The sequence below is a fragment of the Eleginops maclovinus genome, chromosome 8, assembly GCF_036324505.1.
Source record: "Eleginops maclovinus isolate JMC-PN-2008 ecotype Puerto Natales chromosome 8, JC_Emac_rtc_rv5, whole genome shotgun sequence".
NCBI lineage: Eukaryota > Metazoa > Chordata > Actinopteri > Perciformes > Eleginopidae > Eleginops > Eleginops maclovinus.
In genome coordinates this window covers 2,663,838-2,688,667 of record NC_086356.1, presented here as the reverse complement: position 1 = coordinate 2,688,667, position 24,830 = coordinate 2,663,838, and the positions used below count along the sequence as shown (strand labels likewise).

The 24,830-nt window shown below is 39.9% G+C and overlaps 1 protein-coding gene across 2 annotated transcripts; it reads left to right on the top strand.

Annotated features, from left to right (window-relative positions):
* Nucleotides 1–4,896: 4,896 nt before the first annotated feature.
* Nucleotides 4,897–21,612, top strand: slc38a9 (solute carrier family 38 member 9). 2 transcript variants are annotated; one of them, XM_063889914.1, is made up of 15 exons: nucleotides 4,897–5,261; nucleotides 8,939–9,082; nucleotides 12,173–12,302; nucleotides 13,100–13,218; nucleotides 13,317–13,380; nucleotides 13,544–13,637; nucleotides 15,849–16,019; nucleotides 16,449–16,508; nucleotides 16,958–17,164; nucleotides 17,515–17,622; nucleotides 18,553–18,659; nucleotides 18,809–18,922; nucleotides 19,549–19,697; nucleotides 20,155–20,244; nucleotides 20,622–21,612. In XM_063889914.1, the coding sequence occupies exons 2-15, from the start codon at nucleotides 8,985–8,987 to the stop codon at nucleotides 20,785–20,787; spliced, it is 1,677 nt and encodes a 558-aa protein (XP_063745984.1). In that variant the 5' UTR covers nucleotides 4,897–5,261; nucleotides 8,939–8,984; the 3' UTR covers nucleotides 20,788–21,612. The 2 variants fall into 2 exon arrangements, with proteins under 2 accessions (XP_063745984.1, XP_063745985.1); XM_063889915.1 differs by lacking the exon at nucleotides 4,897–5,261 and adding an exon at nucleotides 5,349–5,535.
* The last annotated feature ends 3,218 nt before the right edge of the window (nucleotides 21,613–24,830 follow it).

Below are 24,830 nucleotides of genomic sequence, written 5' to 3'. Positions count from 1 at the left end.
GTCTGTTGCTAACACAAGCTTGTAACATTCTGTTCATTTAGGTAAATAAGGGAACTAGACGTGTTCACGCTGAACCCAAGCGTGGCTTTAGCTTAGTGGTGGTGAAGTGAGTCATGCAATCCTGATATGGTTTTGTGTAGCCTTGGACTAGCTTTTTACTTTCTGGCAATTGCAAGGGTTGTTAATGTTGAGATTATCCTGCTAAGTGTCAATTCGTAGCTGCCTGAGGTTTGTGTAATTTCCGGTAATTTGAGGCGTGGTGCCGGGCCCCATTCCCCCATATGAGAGGCCTTGGACAGTGTGCCCCTATGTCTGCCTTTAATTTTCTTCTTAGCTCACTCACATCAAACTCACTCTGCCTGGTATGCTAATATGAGCATGCTATATTATAATGTGCTGGAGCAATAGCAAATATAATTGCACTTGTTACACAGTGATGTCACTATGTGTCCGCAGGAGTAGAGTGTGGGAGAGACACGTTTAGCCCTAGCAGACCACTTACATGCACAAAAACCTGTATAACTCACATACTGCAATAGGGCCCTTTTAAAACCTTTTCTGGCGGGCCGTATGGAGCATCACAGGGGCCCCACATGATCAGATTAGCTCCTGACAATCCTCTCTACTCCCCCTGCCATGTTGCAGCTTGTTCCAGAAGCTTCCCAGAGTTGATAAAGATGTGTTTGAATAACGTGATGTGTATTTGTATTACACGCATGGCGCTGTCCGTGGTGCTGAAGCAGCAGACACACTGTGCCCAGGGAAGCTTCACTCCTGCCACCTTTGCAAAGTGACATAGGGAAGTTACTAAATCCACACAGATGACCACCAATGGTTTCATTACAAAAATGAAAAACAACAAGTTCAAGATTAAGGATGTTTTATTGTCACAAAGTATATACAGTATAGACAATGTCTGAGAGAGTGATTCACAAGTCTGGTAGCTCCTGTAGCGTATTTCACAAGGAGACATGTCCGCTTATGACCACATGTAGCCCATTTTGCCTGATGTAACTTCAGTAATTGTGTCTCAATCCGACAGGAAAGATAGGAAACTGAAGCTGCCAAATGTTATACCTATTTATTCACACATTTCCCACATGATCATGTTGAAATCTGCATTGCAAATAAAGGCCTACTCCACTCAGTGAGGTCCTTAAGACCACAGCTGTAAGAATAGTGGGTCATTTAATGTGAAATCATCCTGTAAGCACCACTAAAGTAATCGTTGTGAAGCAAAAGTGAAACGCAGCCTCTCTTTAATTGAGCGATGCTAACGCGCTACAGCTGTGAGAACAAAATGTACCATTGGTTGCCGTACCATCACAGCTAAGTCCATTTAAAAACACATTCATGGTGCTGTGCTCGACTAAAATAGGGAGCAACGATGGAACTGCAATGACCAAATCATTTTAAAGACACTTAGTTTTACCTGCTGATTCAAAGGGGCAATGCATATAACTTTATTTGTTAACATTTAAATGAAATACGCTTTTGTCCATTTCTACAATAAAGAAAGCGAGCAAAACAGACATTTTTTATTCTGTAGAAAGGGCTTGGATCATGACAAAGGTCACCATACTAGAACACAGTGAAATCCAGAGGAACCTGAATGGAGGAGCAGTTTCTCTACATTAGGAAGCGTCTCTGTGGGTGAGGAAGCATTTCACAACGAATCCTTCCTAGTCTGGATCAGAGCCATTTGGTAACGTGAAGCTCCTTCCTGTTCCCGCCCAGTCTCAGGTGAACCTGCAGGACTCTGAAACCGGTTTGTGTTTCCTGTAGAGATCACTGTAGCGCCACTAGAGGTCCTCCTGTCTGAGGTTTGAAAACATCTACTGCATTCTGCTTTAAAGGAAAGGTCTGTTTCACTTTACTTCAAAATATACTGTTTTAGAAGCTGCAACATTACACACACACACACACACACACACACACACACACACACACACACACACACACACACACACACACACACACACACACACACACACACACACACACACACACACACACACACACACACTTAACTATTTGTAAGCTACAGATATACCATACATTTAGTTTTTCTGTTTCTGTGTATTGGTAAAGGAGAGGGCACCCAAGAAAAAGAGATGGAGAGCTGAAATAAATGAATGATAATAATAACAATAATAATAACAACAACAACAATAATAATAATAATAATAATAATAATATCAATAATGAAATAAATGAATGATAATAATAATAATAATAATAATAACAATAATAACAATAACAATAACAATATAAATAATAATATAAATAATAATAATAATAATAACAATAATAATAATAATAACAATAACAATAATAATATAAATAATAATATAAATAATAATATATAATAATAATAATAATAATAATAATATAAATAATAATAATAATAATAATAATAATAATAATATAAATAATAATATATAATAATAATAATAATAATAATAATATAAATAATAATAATAATAATAACAATAATAACAATAATAATATAAATAATAATAATAATAACAATAATAATAACAATAACAATAATAATATAAATAATAATATAAATAATAATATAAATAATAATAATAATAATAACAATAATAATAATAATAATAACAATAATAATAATAATAACAATAATAATAATAACAATAATAATAATATAAATAATGAAATAAATGCAATTAAATCAATTATAATATAGGTGTCACTCAAAGATATCAGACTCAGAATCAGAGATACTTTATTAATCCCAAACTGGGAAACATTTTTCGTTGCAGCAGCGAAATACAAAAAGAAGAAGCATAACAAATAATTAGAACTAAAAATAAAAATGAGTTAAAATTAGAAATATACAAATATATATAGAGAGAGAGATAAGGGGGGTTTTAAGAGGAATCAGTAAAGGTCATAAAGAAACCTTTAAATCCCAATTCCTTAGACTGGATTCGAGAAATGCTGGGGTCACGGAGGTCATGAAGACCCCAGACATGACGTACGTTTACTCAGGAAGTTCACCTCCTTATCTACCGGCTTTTGATCAGCAGTATCAGCTGTGACAGTGAAGCTAAACAGCCTCTGATATGGGGCTTAACTTCCTGTGAGGAATTTAGGAACAGCAGCGTACTTAATAATGTGAATTTAGGGCTGCAGGGGAGCTCAGTGGTTAGAGCTGGCCCATATGGGGTCACTGGTGCCTAGTGAACTGGTTTGATTCCCGGCCTTTCAACTCTAAGATCTGGAATTAGGCCCTTCTATCCCAAAAATATGAAATACTACACACACATGAAATGGAATATATAAGAAAAAGTGCATAATGGAACTTAAGGTCAGTCTTCAAGGGGCTAATAGAAATCCTGAACTAAATTAAGACACTCAATTGGTTGTCAGTGTTTCCCATATTTTGATTTGTGTACTTTTGTGATTTGTTGTTGACTTCAGTTCACCTGCAGTAAATCCAGCAGCTACCCTGCAGTATACAAAGCCATTCAAACTAGCTGCACCTTTACCAGCTCTGAGAACACTTTAATGATCAATCATTATAAAACATATCAGAGATATTATTCTGAAATGGACCAATCAGACAATGACTACTTTTACTGTCGCTACTTTAAGTACATTTAGAGGAGAGTACTTTCTACTTTCACTGGAGGAACATTTAGAATACTTTAACTGTGACAGAGTATTCCTACACTCTGGTACTTCTACTTTACTCAAGTACAAGACCTGAGTACTTCTACTTTACTCAAGTACAAGACCTGAGTACTTCTACTTTACTCAAGTACAAGACCTTAGTACTTCTACTTTACTCAAGTACAACATCTGAGTACTTCTACTTTACTCAAGTACAAGATCTGAGTACTTCTACTTTTACTCAAGTACAAGACCTGAGTACTTCTACTTTTACTCAAGTACAAGATCTGAGTACTTCTACTTTTACTCAAGTACAAGATCTGAGTACTTCTACTTTACTCAAGTACAAGATCTGAGTACTTCTACTTTACTCAAGTACAAGATCTGAGTACTTCTACTTTACTCAAGTACAAGACCTGAGTACTTCTACTTTACTCAAGTACAAGATCTGAGTACTTCTACTTTTACTCAAGTACAAGACCTGAGTACTTCTACTTTACTCAAGTACAAGACCTGAGTACTTCTACTTTACTCAAGTACAAGACCTGAGTACTTCTACTTTACTCAAGTACAAGATCTGAGTACATCTACTTTACTCAAGTACAAGATCTGAGTACTTCTACTTTACTCAAGAACAAGACCTGAGTACTTCTACTTTTACTCAAGAACAAGACCTGAGTACTTCTACTTTTACTCAAGAACAATACCAGAGTACTTCTACTTTTACTCAAGATCTGAATACTTCTACTTTTACTCAAGTACAAGATCTGAGTACTTCTACTTTTACTCAAGATCTGAATACTTCTACTTTTACTCAAGTACAAGATCTGAGTACTTCTACTTTACTCAAGTACAAGATCTGAGTACTTCTACTTTTACTCAAGTACAAGATCTGAGTACTTCTACTTTACTCAAGTACAAGATCTGAGTACTTCTACTTTACTCAAGTACAAATCTGAGTACTTCTACTTTACTCAAGTACAAGACCTGAGTACTTCTACTTTTACTGGAAGAACATTTAGAATGCAGGACTTTTACTGTGACAGAGTACTCTTTGGTGTGTGTACTTTTACTCAAGTACAAGACCTGAGTACTTCTTCCCACCTGTGAATATTTTGAAAGGACTTTTGTAATCAGCAAAGGAAGAGTGACGTTCCCTCAGATGTGTTGTTGCACGCACGCATTCCGCTCTGCACGTGGCGCTGCGGAGTGTCAAGTTCTCAGTAAAACCCACAGAAGAAGAGGAAACACAAAACCAAGAGAAGAAGCAGAAGAAGAAGCAGTAACAACAACCAGACGCTCAGCTCGTCTCACAGGGGGAATGTACACTTCTTTTTAACTTATTGTACTACCAGTCGGACTGTACCCAGAACCAGTGCGCTGCTCTCCACACTGTGTCTGCCGTGTTTACCTGGAAGGAGTCTTTTAGCATCCACTGTGTGTGTATGTGTGTGTGTGTGTGTGTGTGTGTGTGTGTGTGTGTGTGTGTGTGTGTGTGTGTAGACGTCTGGTGTTTTTTTTTAAAAGTATTTTTGGTGAGAACTTGCAGGCTGTGACATTTGCTGACACAGCACACCTGAGATGAGCTGAGGACAATAGGAGCTTCACTGCACACTTTGGTACGCATTGTCCTTCTGTCCTGCTAACTCTGCTACTGTCTAAGCTAGTGTCTCATGGCAAGGCTTGTCATTAGCCTAGCTGGTCTCTGTGTGTGTGTGTGTGTGTGTGTGTGTGTGTGTGTGTGTGTGTGTGTGTGTGTGTGTGTGTGTGTGTGTGTGTGTGTGTGTGTGTGTGTGTGTGTGTGTGTGTGTGTGTGTTTCTAATTGGTTAAGTTGGGTAACGTTCACTGACTGGAGTTATATGGGAAGGAAAGGAACAGAAAATCGACATCCGGTAAGAGAAGGAATTTGCATAATCAGCTATTTTTTGATTTTACTCAAAGTATTTCCTGCTAAACGCTGGAGGCTCAGTGTCATGCAGAAGTGGGAGGAGTACTTTTACTTATCTGAGTAAAGTAGAAGTACTCAGGTCTTGAGTAAATGCAGAAGTACTCAGGTTTTATACTTGAGTAAAAGTAGAAGTACTCAGATATTGTACTTGAGTAAAAGTAGAAGTACTCAGGTCTTGTACTTAAGTAAAAGTAGAAGTACTCAGGTCTTGTACTTGAGTAAAAGTAGAAGTACTCAGATCTTGTACTTGAGTAAAGTAGAAGTACTCAGATCTTGTACTTGAGTAAAGTAGAAGTACTCAGATCTTGTACTTGAGTAAAGTAGAAGTACTCAGGTCTTGTACTTGAGTAAAAGTAGAAGTACTCAGATCTTGTACTTGAGTAAAGTAGAAGTACTCAGATCTTGTACTTGAGTAAAGTAGAAGTACTCAGGTCTTGTACTTGAGTAAAGTAGAAGTACTCAGATCTTGTACTTGAGTAAAGTAGAAGTACTCAGATCTTGTACTTGAGTAAAGTAGAAGTACTCAGATCTTGTACTTGAGTAAAGTAGAAGTACTCAGATCTTGTACTTGAGTAAAGTAGAAGTACTCATGTCTTGTTCTTGAGTAAAGTAGAAGTACTCAGGTCTTGTACTTGAGTAAAGTAGAAGTACTCAGATCTTGTACTTGAGTAAAGTAGAAGTACTCATGTCTTGTTCTTGAGTAAAGTAGAAGTACTCAGGTCTTGTACTTGAGTAAAGCAGAAGTACCAGAGTGTAGGAATACTCTGTCACAGTGAACAGTATTCTAAATGTTCCTCCAGTGAAAGTAGAAAGTACTCTCCTCTAAATGTACTTAAAGTAGCGACAGTAAAAGTAGTCATTGTCTGATTGGTCCATTTCAGAATAATATCTCTGATATGTTTTATAATGATTGATCATTAAAGTGTTCTCAGAGCTGGTAAAGGTGCAGCTAGTTTGAATGGCTTTGTATACTGCAGGGTAGCTGCTGGATTTACTGCAGGTGAACTACAGTCTGATTTAAGGGCTGATTATATTTACCATCATTAATCCTAATCTGCCTAGCAACTAAAGGGATTACATACATGTAGTGGAGTAAAAATAATAGTAAATTGTGTATAATGTACTACCTACACTAGCACAAAGTATTATAGTGTGTAAAACAGGGTCAGTGTGACAAAGTGTTTGAACAAACTGTGTGTGTGTGTGTGTGTGTGTGTGTGTGTGTGTGTGTGTGTGTGTGTGTGTGTGTGTGTGTGTGTGTGTGTGTGTGTGTGTGTGTGTGTGTGTGTGTGTGTGTGTGTGTGTGTGTGTGTGTTTGTGTGTCACGTGATGTTATCTCTGCGTGTCTGCAGGAAGAGCTGTTTGTCCTGTCAGCGTATGACTCAGCTCCCACATGCTTCCTATGGTTCAGATAACACACTGTGGTTTCTGACATGTCACTGAGGTAGCCGGGTTTAAGTTGGTGTATAGCTTTATCTGTATGGCACTATTGGCGCCTTACAAAAATGCCCTATTTTATAGCAAAAACTATTAGTTTTTTGTGATTATTTTTGGTGTTTAGTCCTTACTGTGTACATATGTCGGGCTCTGATCTGTTTCTGAGAGGCTTTGGGAAGTATCTACAGGATCAAAAGTCTAACACTTATACATTTTAATGCATTAAAGACCTTTTTTTATAGATGGGGTTACACCTGCACACTGACACCTCCCGTTTAGACGTGATTGGATCGTTGTGTGGGAAAAAAGCTTAAACATAACATTCAAAACCTCACAGTAAAGCCTTTATGATGATCACTTCATAAACATCTCAATGCTATTAACATTTTAAATAGCACACAATGTAAACTTCATCACAAGTGCATGAATCCCAAAGAGTTGTATAAAGAAACAAAACCATAGATTTAACAAATACCTCCATGTCGTTTGGTGTCCCGTTGATGCTTTTACTAAATGTTGTCACAGTGAGATTATACATATTCATCAGTAATGTGGATTTAATGACACAGGCAAATATAAGAGCAGCTAGAACAGTTTAGTGAGTTCAGGACATGACGGGACATCACAGAGCAACGAGCAAACCGTGACGTGGCTCTGTGACTACCCGAGCTTCAGTTTAGGGTCCTGTGCTCTGGATCAGAACCATTTGGTCTCTCAAAGCTCCTTCCTGTTCCCTCAGAGGTGAACCTGCAGAACCTGTAGCGCCACTAGAGGTCCTCCTGCCTGAGGCTTGAAATAAACCACCTTCACACCTGATGAAAGGAAAGGTGTGCTTCAGGGTTAAAGAAGCTCCAATATTTGTATTCACCGATCATCTGTTTAGAGCTGTCAATTACTCACTGAAGCAAAGTGATGCTGCCTCGGGTCCGGAGCACAGGTGTCACAGTTTCAAATCTGAATGTATAAAATCGAGGGAAATTACATTTTGATTTCCAGGATCTGTCGCTCTCCCAGTGAGTTGCAGGTCAGAGATTAGACCCCTGGGGGCTAAAGGGGGCAGTATGACCTAAAATATCGCTTTATGTTTTGTGCAGTGGATATTCATCTTTAAGCATGACTCTATTTAAAACAGTGGATGTGTTTTTGTTTTGGCTCCAAATCGGACTGAAAATCATTGATATATCTGCATGTCCCCAAAATGAAAGTAATTGAGTGAATTAAATGGGATTCATGCTCAGAGTTAACATCCATGCAAGTTGTGAGTGACTCTTTGACATATTTCTGTTGTTTTATCATTTTTCTCACCAGTCTTTTGAAATAGTAATGCCTTATTCATGGCCTGACAGACAGCAAGTCTAACTGGGAATTACAAGGCACTACATTTACGTCTCTTTGTAGCATTAACTCATCTTAATAACTTCAGTTTTAAGCGAGGAAGAATGTAAAATACAGGTTTAGCCTTCATCGGTTGTAAATAAATACAGACAAAAGACAGTTTTATGCAGTTTTGATGATGTATGTTGTCTCTTTGCCCACCTTCAGGTCAATGTACGTCGTCTACCTCCATCAGAAATATGATTTCTGTCTCAAATGTGTGGAGTTAAATACACAGAAAAGAAGAATAGTACTACACCCCAAATATACGTGATACTTTTTTACTGGACATGGATTTTTAGCAGAGCTTTCAACAAGAAGAGCCATAAATCTGTTGGAATTTAAAATAAAATAACCTTTAAAGCATGCATGAACCATGTGATCGCACCATGTACAGCAACATAAAAAGTAAGGACTCCTGACGGTGCACCAGGAGAAACTGGACTTCACGCTAGTGCAGTCTACATAAACACTGCATGTTTTACGGCGGCTGTGTGCCAGTTACTGATTAGATTTTACAACCCGCTTCCTCCCAGTCAGGTGATGAGCGTTGGGAGGCTGTAGCTGAAAGTCTGAGGCATCATGGAGGACGACTGCAGGCCTCTGCTGAGCTCCGAGCAGACGGCAGAGAGCTACTCCCAGAGAGGCTCCACGGACTCCCTGGACTTCAAGGCCAAGAGGTAGATCACACTGAAACACGACACCGATCAATAGCACCCCCACCCCACCCCCACCGGCACTGCGCCTGCATGATGGAATAATGCAGACACACACACGGTGGATTATATTTCATCATATTCAGGAGTTTTACATACAAAAAAAAGCACGTCTGTGTCCAAATATGGTAAATCATTATCCAAAGCAAACGTCTGAATACTAATGTAGAAGATTTAAGAGATTACCCACGAAATGCATATGTTTTATTAAAGCAAGCGACCCTTTGTAAGTGTATACTAAACCATTATAACTGGCTACAGCAGGGGCTCAGTGTACTTTACAACAGCGTTCATAAAACAGGAGGAAATCCCACGTTTGTCGGGGACTACTTTCAGCGGCGGATGAATCCACGTTTGCAGCAGCATGGTGTACAGTGGGGCAAAAAAGTATTTAGTCAGCCACCAATTGTGCAAGTTCTCCCATTTAAAAAGATGAGAGAGGCCTGTAATTTTTTATCATAGGTACACTTCAACTATGAGAGACAGAATGGGGGAAACAATCCAGGAAATCACATTGTAGGATTTTTAATGAATTAATTGGTAAATTCCTCGGTAAAATAAGTATTTGGTCACCTACAAACAAGCAAGATTTCTGGCTCTCACAGACCTGTAACTTCTTCTTTAAGAGGCTCCTCTGTCCTCCACTCGTTACCTGTATTAATGGCACCTTTTTGAACTCGTTATCAGTATAAAAGACACCTGTCCACAACCTCAAACAGTCATACTCCAAACTCCACTATGGCCAAGACCAAAGAGCTGTCAAAGGAGACCAGAGACAAAATTGTAGACCTGCACCAGGCTGGGAAAACTGAATCTGCAATAGGTAAGCAGCTTGGTGTGAAGAAATCAACTGTGGGAGCAATTATTAGAAAATGGAAGACATACAAGACCACTGCTAATCTCCCTCGATCTGGGGCTCCACGCAAGATCTCACCCCGTGGGGTCAAAATGATCACAAGAACGGTGAGCAAAAATCCCAGAACCACACGGGGGGACCTAGTGAATGACCTGCAGAGAGCTGGGACCAAAGTAACAGAGGCTACCATCAGTAACACACTACGCCGCCAGGGACTTAAATCCTGCAGTTCCAGACGTGTCCCCCTGCTTAAGCCAGTACATGTCCAGGCCCGTCTGAAGTTTGCTAGAGGGCATTTGGATGATCCAGAAGAGGATTGGGAGAATGTGATATGGTCAGATGAAACCAAAATAGAACTTTTTGGTAAAAACTCAACTCATCGTGTTTGGAGGAGAAAGAATGCAGAGTTGCATCCAAAGAACACCATACCTACTGTGAAGCATGGGGGTGGAAACATCATGCTTTGGGGCTGTTTTTCTGCAAAGGGACCAGGACGACTGATCCGTGTAAAGGAAAGAATGAATGGGGCCATGTATCGTGAGATTTTGAGTGAAAACCTCCTTCCATCAGCAAGGGCACTGAAGATGAAGCGTGGCTGGGTCTTTCAGCATGACAATGATCCCAAACACACCGCCAGGGCAACGAAGGAGTGGCTTCGTAAGAAAAATTTCAAGGTCCTGGAGTGGCCTAGCCAGTCTCCAGATCTCAACCCCATAGAAAATCTTTGGAGGGAGTCCGTGTTGCCCAGCGACAGCCCCAAAACATCACTGCTTTAGAGGAGATCTGCATGGAGGAATGGGCCAAAATACCAGCAACAGTGTGTGAAAACCTTGTGAAGACTTACAGAAAGCGTTTGACCTCTGTCGTTGCCAACAAAGGGTATATAACAAAGTATTGAGATGAACTTTTGTTATTGACCAAATACTTATTTTCCACAATCATTTGAAAATAAATTCTTTAAAAATCCTACAATGTGATTTCCTGGATTTTTTTTCTCATTCTGTCTCTCATAGTTGAGGTATACCTATGATAAAAATGACAGGCCTCTCTCATCTTTTTAAATGGGAGAACTTGCACAATTGGTGGCTGACTAAATACTTTTTTGCCCCACTGTATATGGCATTAAATCAAAAATATAGAATCCTTTATTGTCATTAAACAGGCACAACGAGAGGAGTAGAGCTTCTCCCTTTTTTTAAAATGTATTTTGATTTGATTTTGTGTTATTTTGATTACAGTGAGATTGAGTTTAAAGTCTCACAAATGTAAATGCAGCTTTTTAGGAATGGAATCCCAGAAATGACTTGTATTTGTGTTGGTTTTATCTCCACCTTTATGTGTGTGTTTGTATTTACTGTATTTGCTTCTTTAGAGGGATTTTTTTGATGTCTTGTGTACGTTTTCTTTCCATTTTAGTTGTTTTGTTGTTGTTATTATGTCCTTAAATGTGGAAGTCACTGTTAAAGAAACGGCACGATATATTGACATTTTAAAAAGTGAACTTAAATGTCTCATTCTTGTTTTTACAACTCATCAACCTTACATCGAGTGAAGCGTTACTGCATTTATCCACATGCTGTCTTGTTGTACTGCTGGGTAGTTTATCTTTAGATCGTGTGGTGTGTGTGTGTGTGTGTGTGTGTGTGTGTGTGTGTGTGTGTGTGTGTTAGATAATAAACATGTCCTTCCAACTTGGAGTCAGACCTGGAACCCGCATGACGAGCAAATACTGAGAAGTTGAATGTGTGTGTGTGTTTGGCACATTGGGATTTTAATCCAGTTAGGTATTTCACAGGGACCAACTAGCTCTCTCGCACATAAAGTATTAGGACGCACACACGTGTACGCTTTGCTGCGGTCAAGACATGCTGACGGTCCAAAATCAAACCCTGTGCTCGGTATAACTCACATTTTAGAGATGCAGTTCAGTGTTTTAAGTTGTGAAAATGCCCATTACAAGCGTCCAGAGCCCGCTGCGGCATGCTGATATTAAACAGCAGAGCAGCAACTAACCAATCCGGAGAAGCTGCTGTGGCTGCTATATTGTATAAATAAATAAAAAACCCAAACTGTTTTTAACATTCAAGGATATTTAATGAATCAAATAAACAAACCACAACCAATTGTCACACCACCACCCACACCAGGTGCCCTAAATACCACGAACAAGTGACATCACTTTCCTCTTTGTGTTTCAGGCCTTTTTACGTGGAGCCCCGGAATATCGTGGATGACGTCCCGCAGGAGAGGGTCTCCGCTGAGGCGGCCATCCTCAACAGCCGGGTGCACTACTACAGCCGGCTGACGGGCTCCTCTGACAGAGTGCTGGTAAGTCCAATCAGAAAAATCGGGGCCCATTCGCCAGGTGTTTTCCCTTAAGCCCCGCCCCCCAATCCGCTTCGTCACAGCAGCGGTGCTTCGGCTCCCAGCCCTGTCCAATAATTGGGGAGGAAAAATGATTCTGCTTTTTGGGCTTTTTTTGTTTGTTTGTTTTTCCCGAATGATGTCACAGAATAACATGGACTCTGTACCTTCATCATGATTGACAGGCCTTCAGGGCCGCTCTACAGTCTGACCTCTCGTGTGGCTCAGAGGTCAGACTCGCTGTTACACCGACTCAATATCGGACAAGTGGTGTGACAAGACAGGGGCTAACCTGTTAGCATGCTAATTCCCGTAGCTACACACAATACATAGAAGTCTTTGGCATGATGTCAACATTTGAACCTGTTGACATATCATTGCATCAGAAGTTTGCAGAAATGCTGCAGGTCATCATTGCACAGCATCTGTTTTTATGACATCCATGCAGCCGTTTGTGCCACAAATTTGTGAGGCAAATGCCTAACACACATTTTAGGGAAGATTTTGGGTGATTGAAAGATTGTAACCCAGGTAATAACCATGCAACAAGTTCATTTCCCATGTGGTTACCCCTCTGTGGTTATAGTGGACCATGAGATGGTTGTAACATCCTCCATTCAAGCTTTTAAATGGAAAAATTCCACATTCAGAGTCAGGTTCGCAGGAAGGGGATACAAATTAGGATGTGTTACGTTTTCCCTAAGTTTCTCTGACATAAACACCTTGTTACTGTTCCTGTAAAGCCTGTGTTTCTTCCCCAGAGTCCGCCCGACCATGTGATCCCGGGCACAGAGGAGATCTACATCTACAGCCCACTGGGGACAGCTTTCAAGGTGAAAGGCAGCGACTCCTCCTCTAAAAACCCCAGTATCATCACCATGTAAGCCCTGTCAGCTGATCAGTAAATCACCCCGAGCTAAATGTCCTCTTCACACTTTGCCTGCTTCGATTCTGACCTTCCTTTTTCTCTCCTCGCAGATTTGCTATATGGAACACAATGATGGGGACATCTATACTCAGCATACCGTGGGGGATAAAGCAGGTGATGCTCTTTACCCCACATACTCCCTAAGCATGACATGCTTTTTGTGCTCTAATCACAGGGAAACACAACCCTCTGCCTCTGTCTGAATGTATGTGAATGGGTGACTGTCGTAAGGACTGGATAAGAGCTATATGCATTGACCATTTGATGTCTCTTTTAGGCGGGTTTCACTTTGGGAATCCTCATCCTCATCTTCACCGGCCTGCTGATGCTCTACTGCTGTTACATCGTCCTCAAATCACCAAAGGCTATACGTAAGCCAGTCTAAAATCTATCTCTTTTAGTATTATTTTTCCTTTGAGACACTTGCATAAAGGCCTCAACATTCCTACCCTCAACAGACCTTCATCAGTCCTTCATACGAGCGTTTGAGCGTGGTATCAGAGAGAAAACTGAACACAGGCTTTACTTTTTGGAGCAATGCACCGTCGGCCAACCAAGACAGCTCGTGTGAAGTTGCCAACAGAAGCAAAAAGATTGATAAAGCATCTTTATGGAGATGAATACTTAATTAACAAGGCTCTCAATTGGCCTTCTATTAAACCGGAAGATCCTCAAGCTTTCAAACCCTTCGCCGTGTTAGGAGAAGTTGGAATTCCTTTTCCCTTCGGAGGTTTAGAAAATGAGTAAAGGATGCAAACAAAGACTTACCTGCAAAGAGTGCAACCTCACAAGAGTCAAGTAGGAAAGATTGCTCTTCTATTCGTCATTAAAATATAGAAATGGTGTAGAGGGTCCCCTGGTCGGATCCAAAACCAGGTCCTCCTCAGAAGGGTCTCAGCCCCAGTGTATAGACCACCAAGTGAAGTAATTGTATTTGTATTTGCTCCATAGCTTATCTTTTTTCAGGGAGAAGCGCTGTGGATTTCTCTCATTCACTGGGAGATTTCTCAGGGTGACATGAGTGTGTTGGACAAAGTCTCAGAGGTGTGTGTCGTGTGCCAAAAGTTTGAGAGATTTGGAAAAAAAGCTCTTGGTTTGTAGTGTTTGTAGGACAGGTGAATGCTTCAGTGTTGTCCTCCATCCCTTCAGATTAACGATGCACTCTGGGGTTTTGCTTAAAATGTATGTGTGTCCTTTATAAATGTGTTATCTGGCAGAGTGTGGACTCAGCATGCCCAGCGTGCATCTCACATGCATCATCCTTTCTTTAGAAGACATTAGTTTAATAAGCTCTGGCAGGTGCTCTGTGTCTGCTGCTGTCATGTTCCCTCAGAGGAGTGGCTCCTTTAGCATGTTCTCGCCAGACTCTCACACCTCCCAGGAGCAGCGGCAGCACGCACACACTGACCGAGTCATGCACACACCCTCCAGATCACACGTCTTATGAGTGGACTGTGTGATCTGGAGGCTGCAGGAAGCCTTTTTCTTTCTTACGTCACATTCATAATGCAATGTTTTCTCTGCAGAGAGGCTCGAAGAACTCATAGATAAGGCTTTGATGCACATGTAATGGCAACTATTGCACAGGTAGAGGTTTATTGAAGTACTTGTACAATACATATTTCCTATTAGGGTTTTGTAAGAGCTGTGTCTTCTCTCTACCCTTTATGTTCACCTATGACCCCGTTTATACACCCGTGTGCTGCACACCACCGCCACCAAGTGTCCAATAATGATATTGCATGATATGTCTAAACTGACATGCATGCCTCCTACAGTAATGAACTAATTGCTTACTTTTACAGTCAGTTTGCTCTACTAAATACTACATCATACGGAATAATTTAATCCACCAGGAGGCAGCCAGAGATGCAGAGTTCATCAAAATAACTGAATGAAAAACTGTCTTAAACTTCTGCAATTATGGAAAGGCTATTAACATTTAAGCTCGATTCCTTTAAGACTTTCCCATGCTTGTACCCGCACCTGCCTTTGATTCATCTTGAAAAGTACGGCCCAATTCCAAACCAACCTCAGCTGAATGAAGCTCCTCCTCCTCTCTTCGGCAGAAAGAGGAACTGTGCTAACATTTCGTAACCTTCGAGTAGAATCAGCATCTATATAGCAAACAATTACAAAGAAAGAGTAAGAAAAATAATATATAGTGGCGTTTAATTTACTTTAAACACGCTCTTGTTTTTAAATCTAATAGTTAGGGTTTTTCTAACAGTGTCTGTACAGAAGCAAGTCAGTTTAGAGCGAATGCACACCTGCACAGTTATCCAGAATAGACCTGGACACCAACAGCCTTGCACATGGTCAGGATGTGCAGCAGGTTTATGCAGACTTCCTGTTGGAGGGTTCTTCTTCCCACTTCTTGGTTTGGAACGGCACTAAATATGGCGGGACCTCCACACAACTGCACCGACAAAGTGGAAGTGGGAACAGAGGGAGAGGATGTAGGGGTTGGTTTGGAATTGGTCCCAAAAGGCTAAATGGAAAGCCCAAAACTGGGACCGCTAAAATCTACTGTTTTTCCAAAGAGAACACCTCTGTAATTGCTCCTCCTCTTCTGTGTGCAGCCTACATGGACACGTCGGACTGGGAGTTCCCGGACGTCTGTCGGTACTACTTTGGAAAGTTCGGCCAGTGGTCCAGTTTGGTCTTCTCCATGGTGTCTCTCATAGGAGCCATGGTGGTCTACTGGGTCCTCATGTCCAATTTCCTCTACAACAGCGGACAGTTTATCTACAGTAAGTCACAACAGAACAAGGTAGCCTTAGAGGGAAGATATTTAGTAGAAGAACTCTCAAATTAAAGGCTAAGCCGACAGAAAAGTAGTGAATTAAAAGCAAACGCAGTATTTTTGTTTAATAAATAAGGTGTTTAAGATCTGCGTTTAGAAAAATACATCCAAAACAAAGAAGAACGGAATTCCAGAAAGAGAAATCAGGCCTAACTATAACATATTGATCTGTACGTAACGCTGTAATCCTGCAAGTTATCCCTAATTTAAAACGTGCACCAGTAATCTAATTAGGTCTTGTTTTAATGTAACTATAAGATAATATACGAGTAATCCTGTTATCTGTTTCTCCCCTGGCCTGATGAGTAGTGTTTCTCCCAGTAAAATGTGCAAAAAACGAGACTCTGTTTTGATCGGCTTCCTCTCCTGTGTGCAGACTACGCTCACAACGTCAACATGTCAGATTCAGAGTTCGGGACGAACGGCTCGGATAAAGGTAAGTCACTAAAACCATAAAACTCCTAACTTTAAGGCAGGTTATCGTTTCACCAGAAGTTAAAATGTGAGGAATGTGCTCCTAAATTCCCGGCTTTCGAAGGACGAAGGATATCAAGTACTGACTAACATTTAATTCTTAGCCTATAAGGATGCATCTGAACCATCATATCGTCTCCTTTTTTCCTGTTCATTTTAGTGGAAACCAGAACCAGAAATGCCGTCTGTTTATGCTTACGACATAACTTCAGTCTCTTCCCTTCTCTACGAACATTTTGAGATGTGCATTAAGCTTTATAAAACATGTGTGTGTTCATTGGGCCCTCCTTTCCAGACTGCACACTTTATATTATAACTAAACTCCAAGCTCCTCCCTGACCATCGAGTAGAAAAACCCTCAACGTTAACACTCTGACCGTCCAAATGGTAACGCTTTGTTGTCCTCACCAGTCATCTGTCCCTTCCCCAACACGGACCCTGGAGGGAACTTCACCGTCAGCACTGTGTTCCTCACCACCAGTGGGAATGACACTACTGACACCACTTTTGAGAACTGGTGGAGCAAGACCAACACCATCCCCCTGTACCTCGTCATCCTGCTGCTGCCGCTGCTCTGCTTCCGCTCGGCCTCCTTCTTCGCTCGGTTCACCTTCCTGGGTAAGAGAGGTCGATCCCTCTGTGTGTGAGATGCAAACTGGGAGATCCAAATGCTGCTTTACGATGAGTCTGAAGGCTTTCACATTCCCATTTTGGAGAAAAACTAACACCCGGTGTGCCACAAGAATGTCTCTCTCCGGGTCGGCAGGGTCGTAACTTTGAATCTATTCTTTATGCTTTTGTTACTTTTGTTTTTATGTCATTAACTGGTAACTGTATTCTATGATACCAGTTTTCTGTGGCTATTGTTTTTATTTATTTACTTTTGGATTTCATCAATATCAAAGGCAATGCATGTAAATATCAACACTGAGGTGAAGTCAGTAGTAAATGTGTCCTCTGCTTTCCAGGAACCATCTCAGTGCTCTACCTCATTGCACTGGTCACCATCAAAGCTGTCCGCCTCGGCTTCCACCTGCAGTTCCACTGGTTTGACTCCACCCAGTTCTACGTGCCAGGTAAACATCTGCACGTCTCAATGCTCCACAGCAACTCATTTAAAACTGACTAACTCTATCTGGGGTTAACGTCCAGGATTGAAAACCGGTTCAATTGGTGGAGTAATTGACCCAGATGCATTTTAATATTATCAGTTGTATTAATGCAACCTCTTGATTGTATATTAAACCTGGCTTTTTCCTTAAGTCTCACATCTTCTGGTACTTTTAGTATTCATAAAGCTAAAAAAAAGACCCACATTGAGGCGTTTTTATGGCCTGATATTGTGGAACAGCCTCCAAGAAGAAATGAGGGCGGCAGAGAGCGTTCATACTTTTAATAGCCACCTCATAATCTACCTTTTTAATTTTGCTATTAATTGTATTTATTTATTTGTATTTATATTACTTATTTTTTCATTTTATATTTATTTATATTTTATGTATTTATTTTTAATTTCGATTTTATTTATTTATTTATTTTAATTTATATTTTATGTATTTATTTTAATTTATATTTTATGTATTTATTTTAATTGATATTTTATGTATTTATTTTAATTTATATTTTATGTATTTATTTTAATTTCGATTTTATTTATTTATTTATTTTAATTTATATTTTATGTATTTATTTTAATTATATTTTATTTATTTATTTTAAATTATATTTGATGTATTTATTTTAATTTATATTTTATGTATTTTTATTATTTTCATCATCCATGTTTTATTCAGTCCTGTGTTTAATTTCTTCTGTTTTAAGTGCTTTTATCCAATCACGTAGTTAGTATTTATTACCTGGATAAGGCCGGGTAGCGTTGTTATTTCTTTGGTTCGTGAAGCACTTTCCTTTTGAGGTCGATTTCTATTTGATAAAAAATGTTCTCTTTCCCACTGAAGCTCCTCAGAGGTAAATGTTTAACTCTTCTCTTCTGTCGGTTCTTCTAGAGTTCAGGACGCTTTTCCCTCAGTTCACTGGCGTCCTCACGCTGGCCTTCTTCATTCACAACTGCATCATCACGTTAATGAAGAGCAACAAGCACCAGCAGAACAATGTGAGCATTATGTTGTACCTTTTTCTCTGCTGACTTCACAAAACACCGCTCAGTCTCACTGTCTGACACTTGAGTCCTTGTGTGAGACCTTAATGTCCAATTCAGAAACAGGAAGTCGGTTTTGAGGTAATTTGTGTTTTCTGTTTCAGGTGCGGGACCTGTCTGTGGCCTATATTCTAGTCGGGCTCACGTATCTGTATGTGGGGGTGCTGATCTTCGCTGCCTTCCCCTCACCTCCTCTCTCCAAAGACTGCATCGAACCAGTGAGAATTCCTACTTACTCATTTATACATTGCCTCTTCTGTTCAGTGGTTTCACTGTGACTGCAGCTTCTCTACACATTTATTTATTTATTGTTTTCATTTAATATTTATTTTTATTTTTGTTGTATTCCTTTTAATATATTTAAAATATTTTTTTCATTGAATATTTAATTTATTTTAATTTATTTAATTAATTAATTCTTTCTTTTAATATTTCTTTATATTCTATTCATTTTTAATTAATAAATTAATAAATTAATAATTTCATTTAATATTTCTTTATATTTTATTCATTTTAATTTATTTAATTAATTATTTTATTTAATATTTATTTATATTTTATTTATTTTAATTTATTTCATTAATTCTTTCATTTAATATTTATTTATATTTTATTTATTTTAATTAATTAATTAATTATTTCATTTAATATTTCTTTATATTTTATTTATTTTAATTATTTTAATTATTTCTTTCATTTAATATTTATTTATATTTTAAGTATATTTATTTATTTTTGGTATTCTTGTTTTATTCAGTCCTGGGTTCATCCTTCCCTCTATCAGATGAACCCTTTGAATCTGGACTCTAGTTTTAGATTTCCATGCTTCTTTATTTCTCTGCAGAACTTCCTGGATAACTTCCCCACCAGTGATGTGATGGTGTTCGTAGCCCGGACCTTCCTGCTGTTCCAGATGATCACAGTCTACCCCCTGCTGGGCTACCTGGTGCGGGTCCAGGTGATGGGCCAGATCTTTGGCAACCATTACCCCAGGTACCACTGAAGGACATCACAGTACACCTGTTGTTATTTCTGTGGAAGCTCAGCAGACAAAGCTCTTAAAGTATCTTAAGCATCTGAAATTCTGACTGAATGGCAAAACTGTTACTTAATTCTCCATTGAAGTTTAATATATTATCTATGCTGGCTCCCAATGCATGAGTGAATCCATCAGAAATAACCCTAAACATGCATAAACATATCAAAATCATCCTCTAATGTCACAGCAGATAATATCATAACGATCACACTGCATAAAAATCCATGCAAAGAAGTCAAAGTGTATTTAAGGATCAAATATCAGTAAGAAATGGCATAAATCAACAAAGAAATCCTAAAAGGGTCAAATTAGACTTCCATAAACCTGCTTGCGTGAGACCTCTGAATGAGGATTGAAATGAAACCAAAAGTCTGAATCTTTTTACACATCTTGTGTTTTTTCTTCCTGCAGCTTCTTCCACGTCCTGGCGCTGAACATCTTAATCGTTGGAGCCGGCGTCCTGATGGCCAAGTTTTATCCAAATATCGGATCCATCATAAGGTCTGAACCATATTCATACTCCCTGACAAAAGTACGGGTGGGTGGCGACGAGTAAGGAGTGTCTTGGGTCCCTCCTGGGTCTTGTCTTGGTCCAAAATCCTCATATTTGAGGCACTTAAACTTTACCCAAGTATTTTCATTTTTTAAACTTCTACTTTTCTACATTTTCGAAGCAAATCTTGTACTTTTTGTGGCGTGTATATTTAATTATATTTACGCATTGGATATTTTCAGATAATATTGTTGCATCAAGTAGCATTTTACTGAAGCGGAATTGTGATTAACTGCAGTATTTTATTGCTTAGTTACTTCCCACCGCTGAGTATCCCTCACTAGTCGACGCGGCGCTGATGCTGGCTCTCTGGCTCCCCCTGCAGGTTCTCTGGAGCAACATGCGGCCTGGCTCTGGTGTTCGTCTTCCCATCATTGGTCCACATGATCTCCCAGAGGAGGCAGGGGCTGCTCCGCTGGCCCTCAGCGCTCTTCCACAGCTTCCTCATCGTGCTGGGCCTGGCCAACCTGCTGGGTCAGTTCTTCATGTGATCGCAGACACGGCAGGCAAGAGGACAAGGACATGAGAGACCTCTGAAATTGGGAGTGCTTACCCACACACAGTGCTTACCCACACACAGTGCTTACTATCCCACTAAATAATGTACCGGATGAACCTCAGCAGCCTTAGATGTAATGTCCGTTTCTGTGGTAGAAAATGACCGTTGTGATTTAAAGAAGGCGTCCGGAAACCTTTTTCTTGGATTGATTATTTTTTTTATTTCCACACGTAATCCAGGTATTTTTATGATAACATCTCCCTTTTTTTGATCATTTCCTTCATGATTATTCCAACCTGCAGCTCTTTTTGATTCACTTCCACACCTGTAAACACCACTACTCTACCTGTCCCGCACCAAAGAGTCAAAATCTGGAGAGAGTGTTGGACTTTTACCGATCAGATGGACAGAGACTTTGCTCCAAATGAATCCTCATGTTGCTCTATGTCTGCTGGATGTGGGAATAAGGACCTGTTTGCTTCATCATGTCAGCTTAAAGTGTGCCGAGTCAATGCTGCTCTCACACACGTGTTACTGCAGGGTCTACTGTGTTACAAAAGTGGATCACCAGCCAGATGCTCTGTGTCCTCACGACTCGCTTTGGGAATCCTCTCTCGCTGTTTTTATGCTTTTTTGAAGAAACGTCTGGTACAGACTTTTAATTTTTATGAGCATTGTTGTTGATTTACATGTTTGACATGTTTACATAATCCCTCTTTTCTAGATACGGCCTCTAATGTGTTATATTTTACTAATGATAGGATAGACAAAGGGAATATGTGCGTTTAAAATAAACCATCAGTCTGTGAGAACTGTGGCTCCCGCCTCCTGTGGTGCTTTTAATCGGACGATCCTGAAGGAGAGAGTTGCGGTTCAAAGGTGAGTATGAATAATAACAAAGGTCTATATCAAAAAATATGCACACATCAACACATTGTAAGTGACAGGCTAAGGGGCGGGACGGCTCTAAGCAGTTGACCAATCACAACAGAGCTAACCAATCAATCAGAGCAGACTGGGCTCTGATTGGTCGCTGCAGCACAGGCAGTATGAGAAAAACAAAGAGCCTTTTGAGCATTAAAGCATGGAGACATGTCCCAGAGAGGCCTTAAATACAAATATGGACCTAAAAATGAGCATAATAGGGACTCTTAACATTGTCAGTGAGTTATTAGCTCAAATCTGGGAAGACAGAACTGTGAAACAGACCCAATAAAGACCCACGATGTCTTTACATATGGGATTTTCAGCTTGGCCTCCAAACCATTGCAGCAGAGACGCTCTCCTGTGTGGGACCAGTCCTTCATGGTTGCCCATAAACCTAATGGTGTAGGTCGGATCACCAACACTTAACCAGGGTTTGGTGGGTTGTGTTAAAATGTAATCTGTTAAATGACTATGAACTTAATCACCAGTTCCTTAATTTAATTTACATTTGGTGTTTTGCAGCTGTGGGCCACCGTACTTCAGGACTAGAAGTTTGATTTGGATGCATAGGTAAACAGAACTACTGGTCTAATGATCAGATATAAGTAACATATCACACAAATCAGATTACTAATCTTTCACCAACCAATGAAAGGAAAATATCAGCAAGTAAAACATCTTCCACTAGCTCTAATTTGTGCTGCAGTGAAAAACACCCCGGTGTCTTTTAAATAAGGTGTTTGATTTAGCCTTGTTTTGGTTCGAACACACCTCCACACTTCCATTTTACGAAGCTCTCCTCTGGTGCATTAATCTTTCCAACTATTGAGCACCACCTCCCTCGGCTCGAGCACTCTTGGTAAGTGATCCCTTTTAAACAAAGCACTGCTCAAATATTATACGGAGTCCCAAAAGTGTCAAAAAAATGCATTCACTCGTTTGTTTCCACAAGTACGCATTTAAATATTTCCAAATGTATTATTTTTCCCCAAGTCATTTATATTCTTTCCAAAAACAAGGGACGCTCCGATTGGCTGATGTTGCAGTGAGGAACCTATGTGAGTTTTTTGTCAAATTTATACTTTTTTCCCAGACTGATAATCCATTGCGAGCCCGAGAGAACCACACATCCACGTGGACTTGCATCTTGATCCTATTCAGGGCTTTTTCTAGAAGAATATAGCACGAGGCACCAACGTCACTTCAGGACAAAATTAGGCCCCGCCCACTTTCCAGTGAAACTCCTGCATCAGAGAGAAGTGGAAAATAATAGTGTCTTCGTGTCTAAAAGCTGCTGAGTCATACATTGCAGCTCAAACAACAAATACATCAGAGTTCTTTACTTCCTCTCCAGAAAGAAGGAGAGTAAAAAAAAAGGATCAGAAATCTCAGTCTCAGTGTCAGCCTGCTGCCTGCCACTCGTCCCCCGGCAGACCCACCGGACATCCATCCCCTATTTACTCTCCGTAAGCTGTCTCTGCCGTCTGACCAGACACCTGACCCCATCTCCATATTTCAGGACTCATTAAACCCTTTCTGACCAACAGAGAGATTGTTTTCCTGCATCACTTTAACATTTCAATCTGCATTTTTGGTATTTGTTCCTCTATTGATTTATTTATTTATCTATTTCCTTTGGCCCCCCATGAAGGGTGAAAGAATCAATATACAGGTCTCTAATTCAGCAGACTGACAGGAAGTGCTCTCCCACAGATGCCATTACTGGTATTAACTCTGTCCGGGGGATTGGAAGGGGTCAGCGCAGTGTCAGTGTTCACCTGACCTCTGCGACCGTATTCATCTTATTTAATCCCCGACTCCAGCGTGGTGGGGGGCTGGGGGAGCTAATAGTTTTATTGGTGGTCTGGGGGCTTTCAGTCACACTTGCACGCTATTAAGGGACATGTTAGTTTTATGATCAATACCACTGAGTTTTCTATTTAACAGATTGGATATAAAATAAAGTGATTGAGGGAATATTTGTGTCTTTATTCATCAAGATCATTTTGCAGATTTTACTGCTTCTGTTAACAAAATCAGGACACATTGAACCCTTACTCCCACCTTTATGTGTTCAGCAGCAATCTTCTTGATTACTATGGGATGTTTCCAGTTGTTCTTTAGTCACAGAAAGCCATGAGAAGGACAGGGATCGGAGAAAAGATCATAACGTAATTCACTTAAATGGAAGAATCTAGCAAATTGAAGCTAAAGTCCCGAGCTCCTCCAGTCCAGAAAGAGTCCTTATACATGTGCATTTAATATAAGATATAGAAGAACAGAATGTAGAGTTAAATATTGCACCGTAAAATGATACTAAATACAGTTTTCTACCGTGTAATTACATAAATAAATTGTAAGAGTGCTTATGGAGTTTCCAGAGCTCAGGGGTTTAATATTCTTACGTCCTGTGGGATGAAACTGTCTCTGAGTCCGGTGGTTGATGCATGAAATAAACCAGGAGACTAAGTATAAAAATGCAACCTAGCTGTCATAAATGTGATGGTTTATTATACCTGTGCTGTGCATGAATATACCTTTACATCCTGACGGTTATTATATAAACCAAGTTCATATCTTTGATGAACTGAGGGAAGAATCGGTGAAATATAGACTATTATTACATGTATAATGACCAGTGGAGGTGGTATTTCATTCTTATCTTCCTGATTTGTCGACTGTTATGAAGTTATTTGATCTATCTTAGAGTTCATTTTGTAATCAGATAATTTCTTCAAATGCAAATAAAGTAGAACAAAGTCTGAAAAACTGAGGTGTAAATGCAACTCGGCTGTCATAAGTGTGATGGTTTATTTATACCTGTGCTGTGCATGAGTATATCTTTACATCCTGCCGTGTTATTACTCTAATGAATGCAGATACTTGAGGAGAGCCGAGCACAAAGGCTGCATCCTCTCGGGGTGGATCATATGTCTGCTTCCCCTTGACAAAAAACACACCCTTCAGTATCAGCATAATCAACGGGGAGTGGTGCTGGAGGGTGGGAGGCTACAACAGTTTGCCGGCTCTGTGATTCGCCCGAACGTGCCCTCTAATTGGATCAAGTAGGAACTTGCTTAGCTGGATGCTTTGTGCTGGGATTGGGAG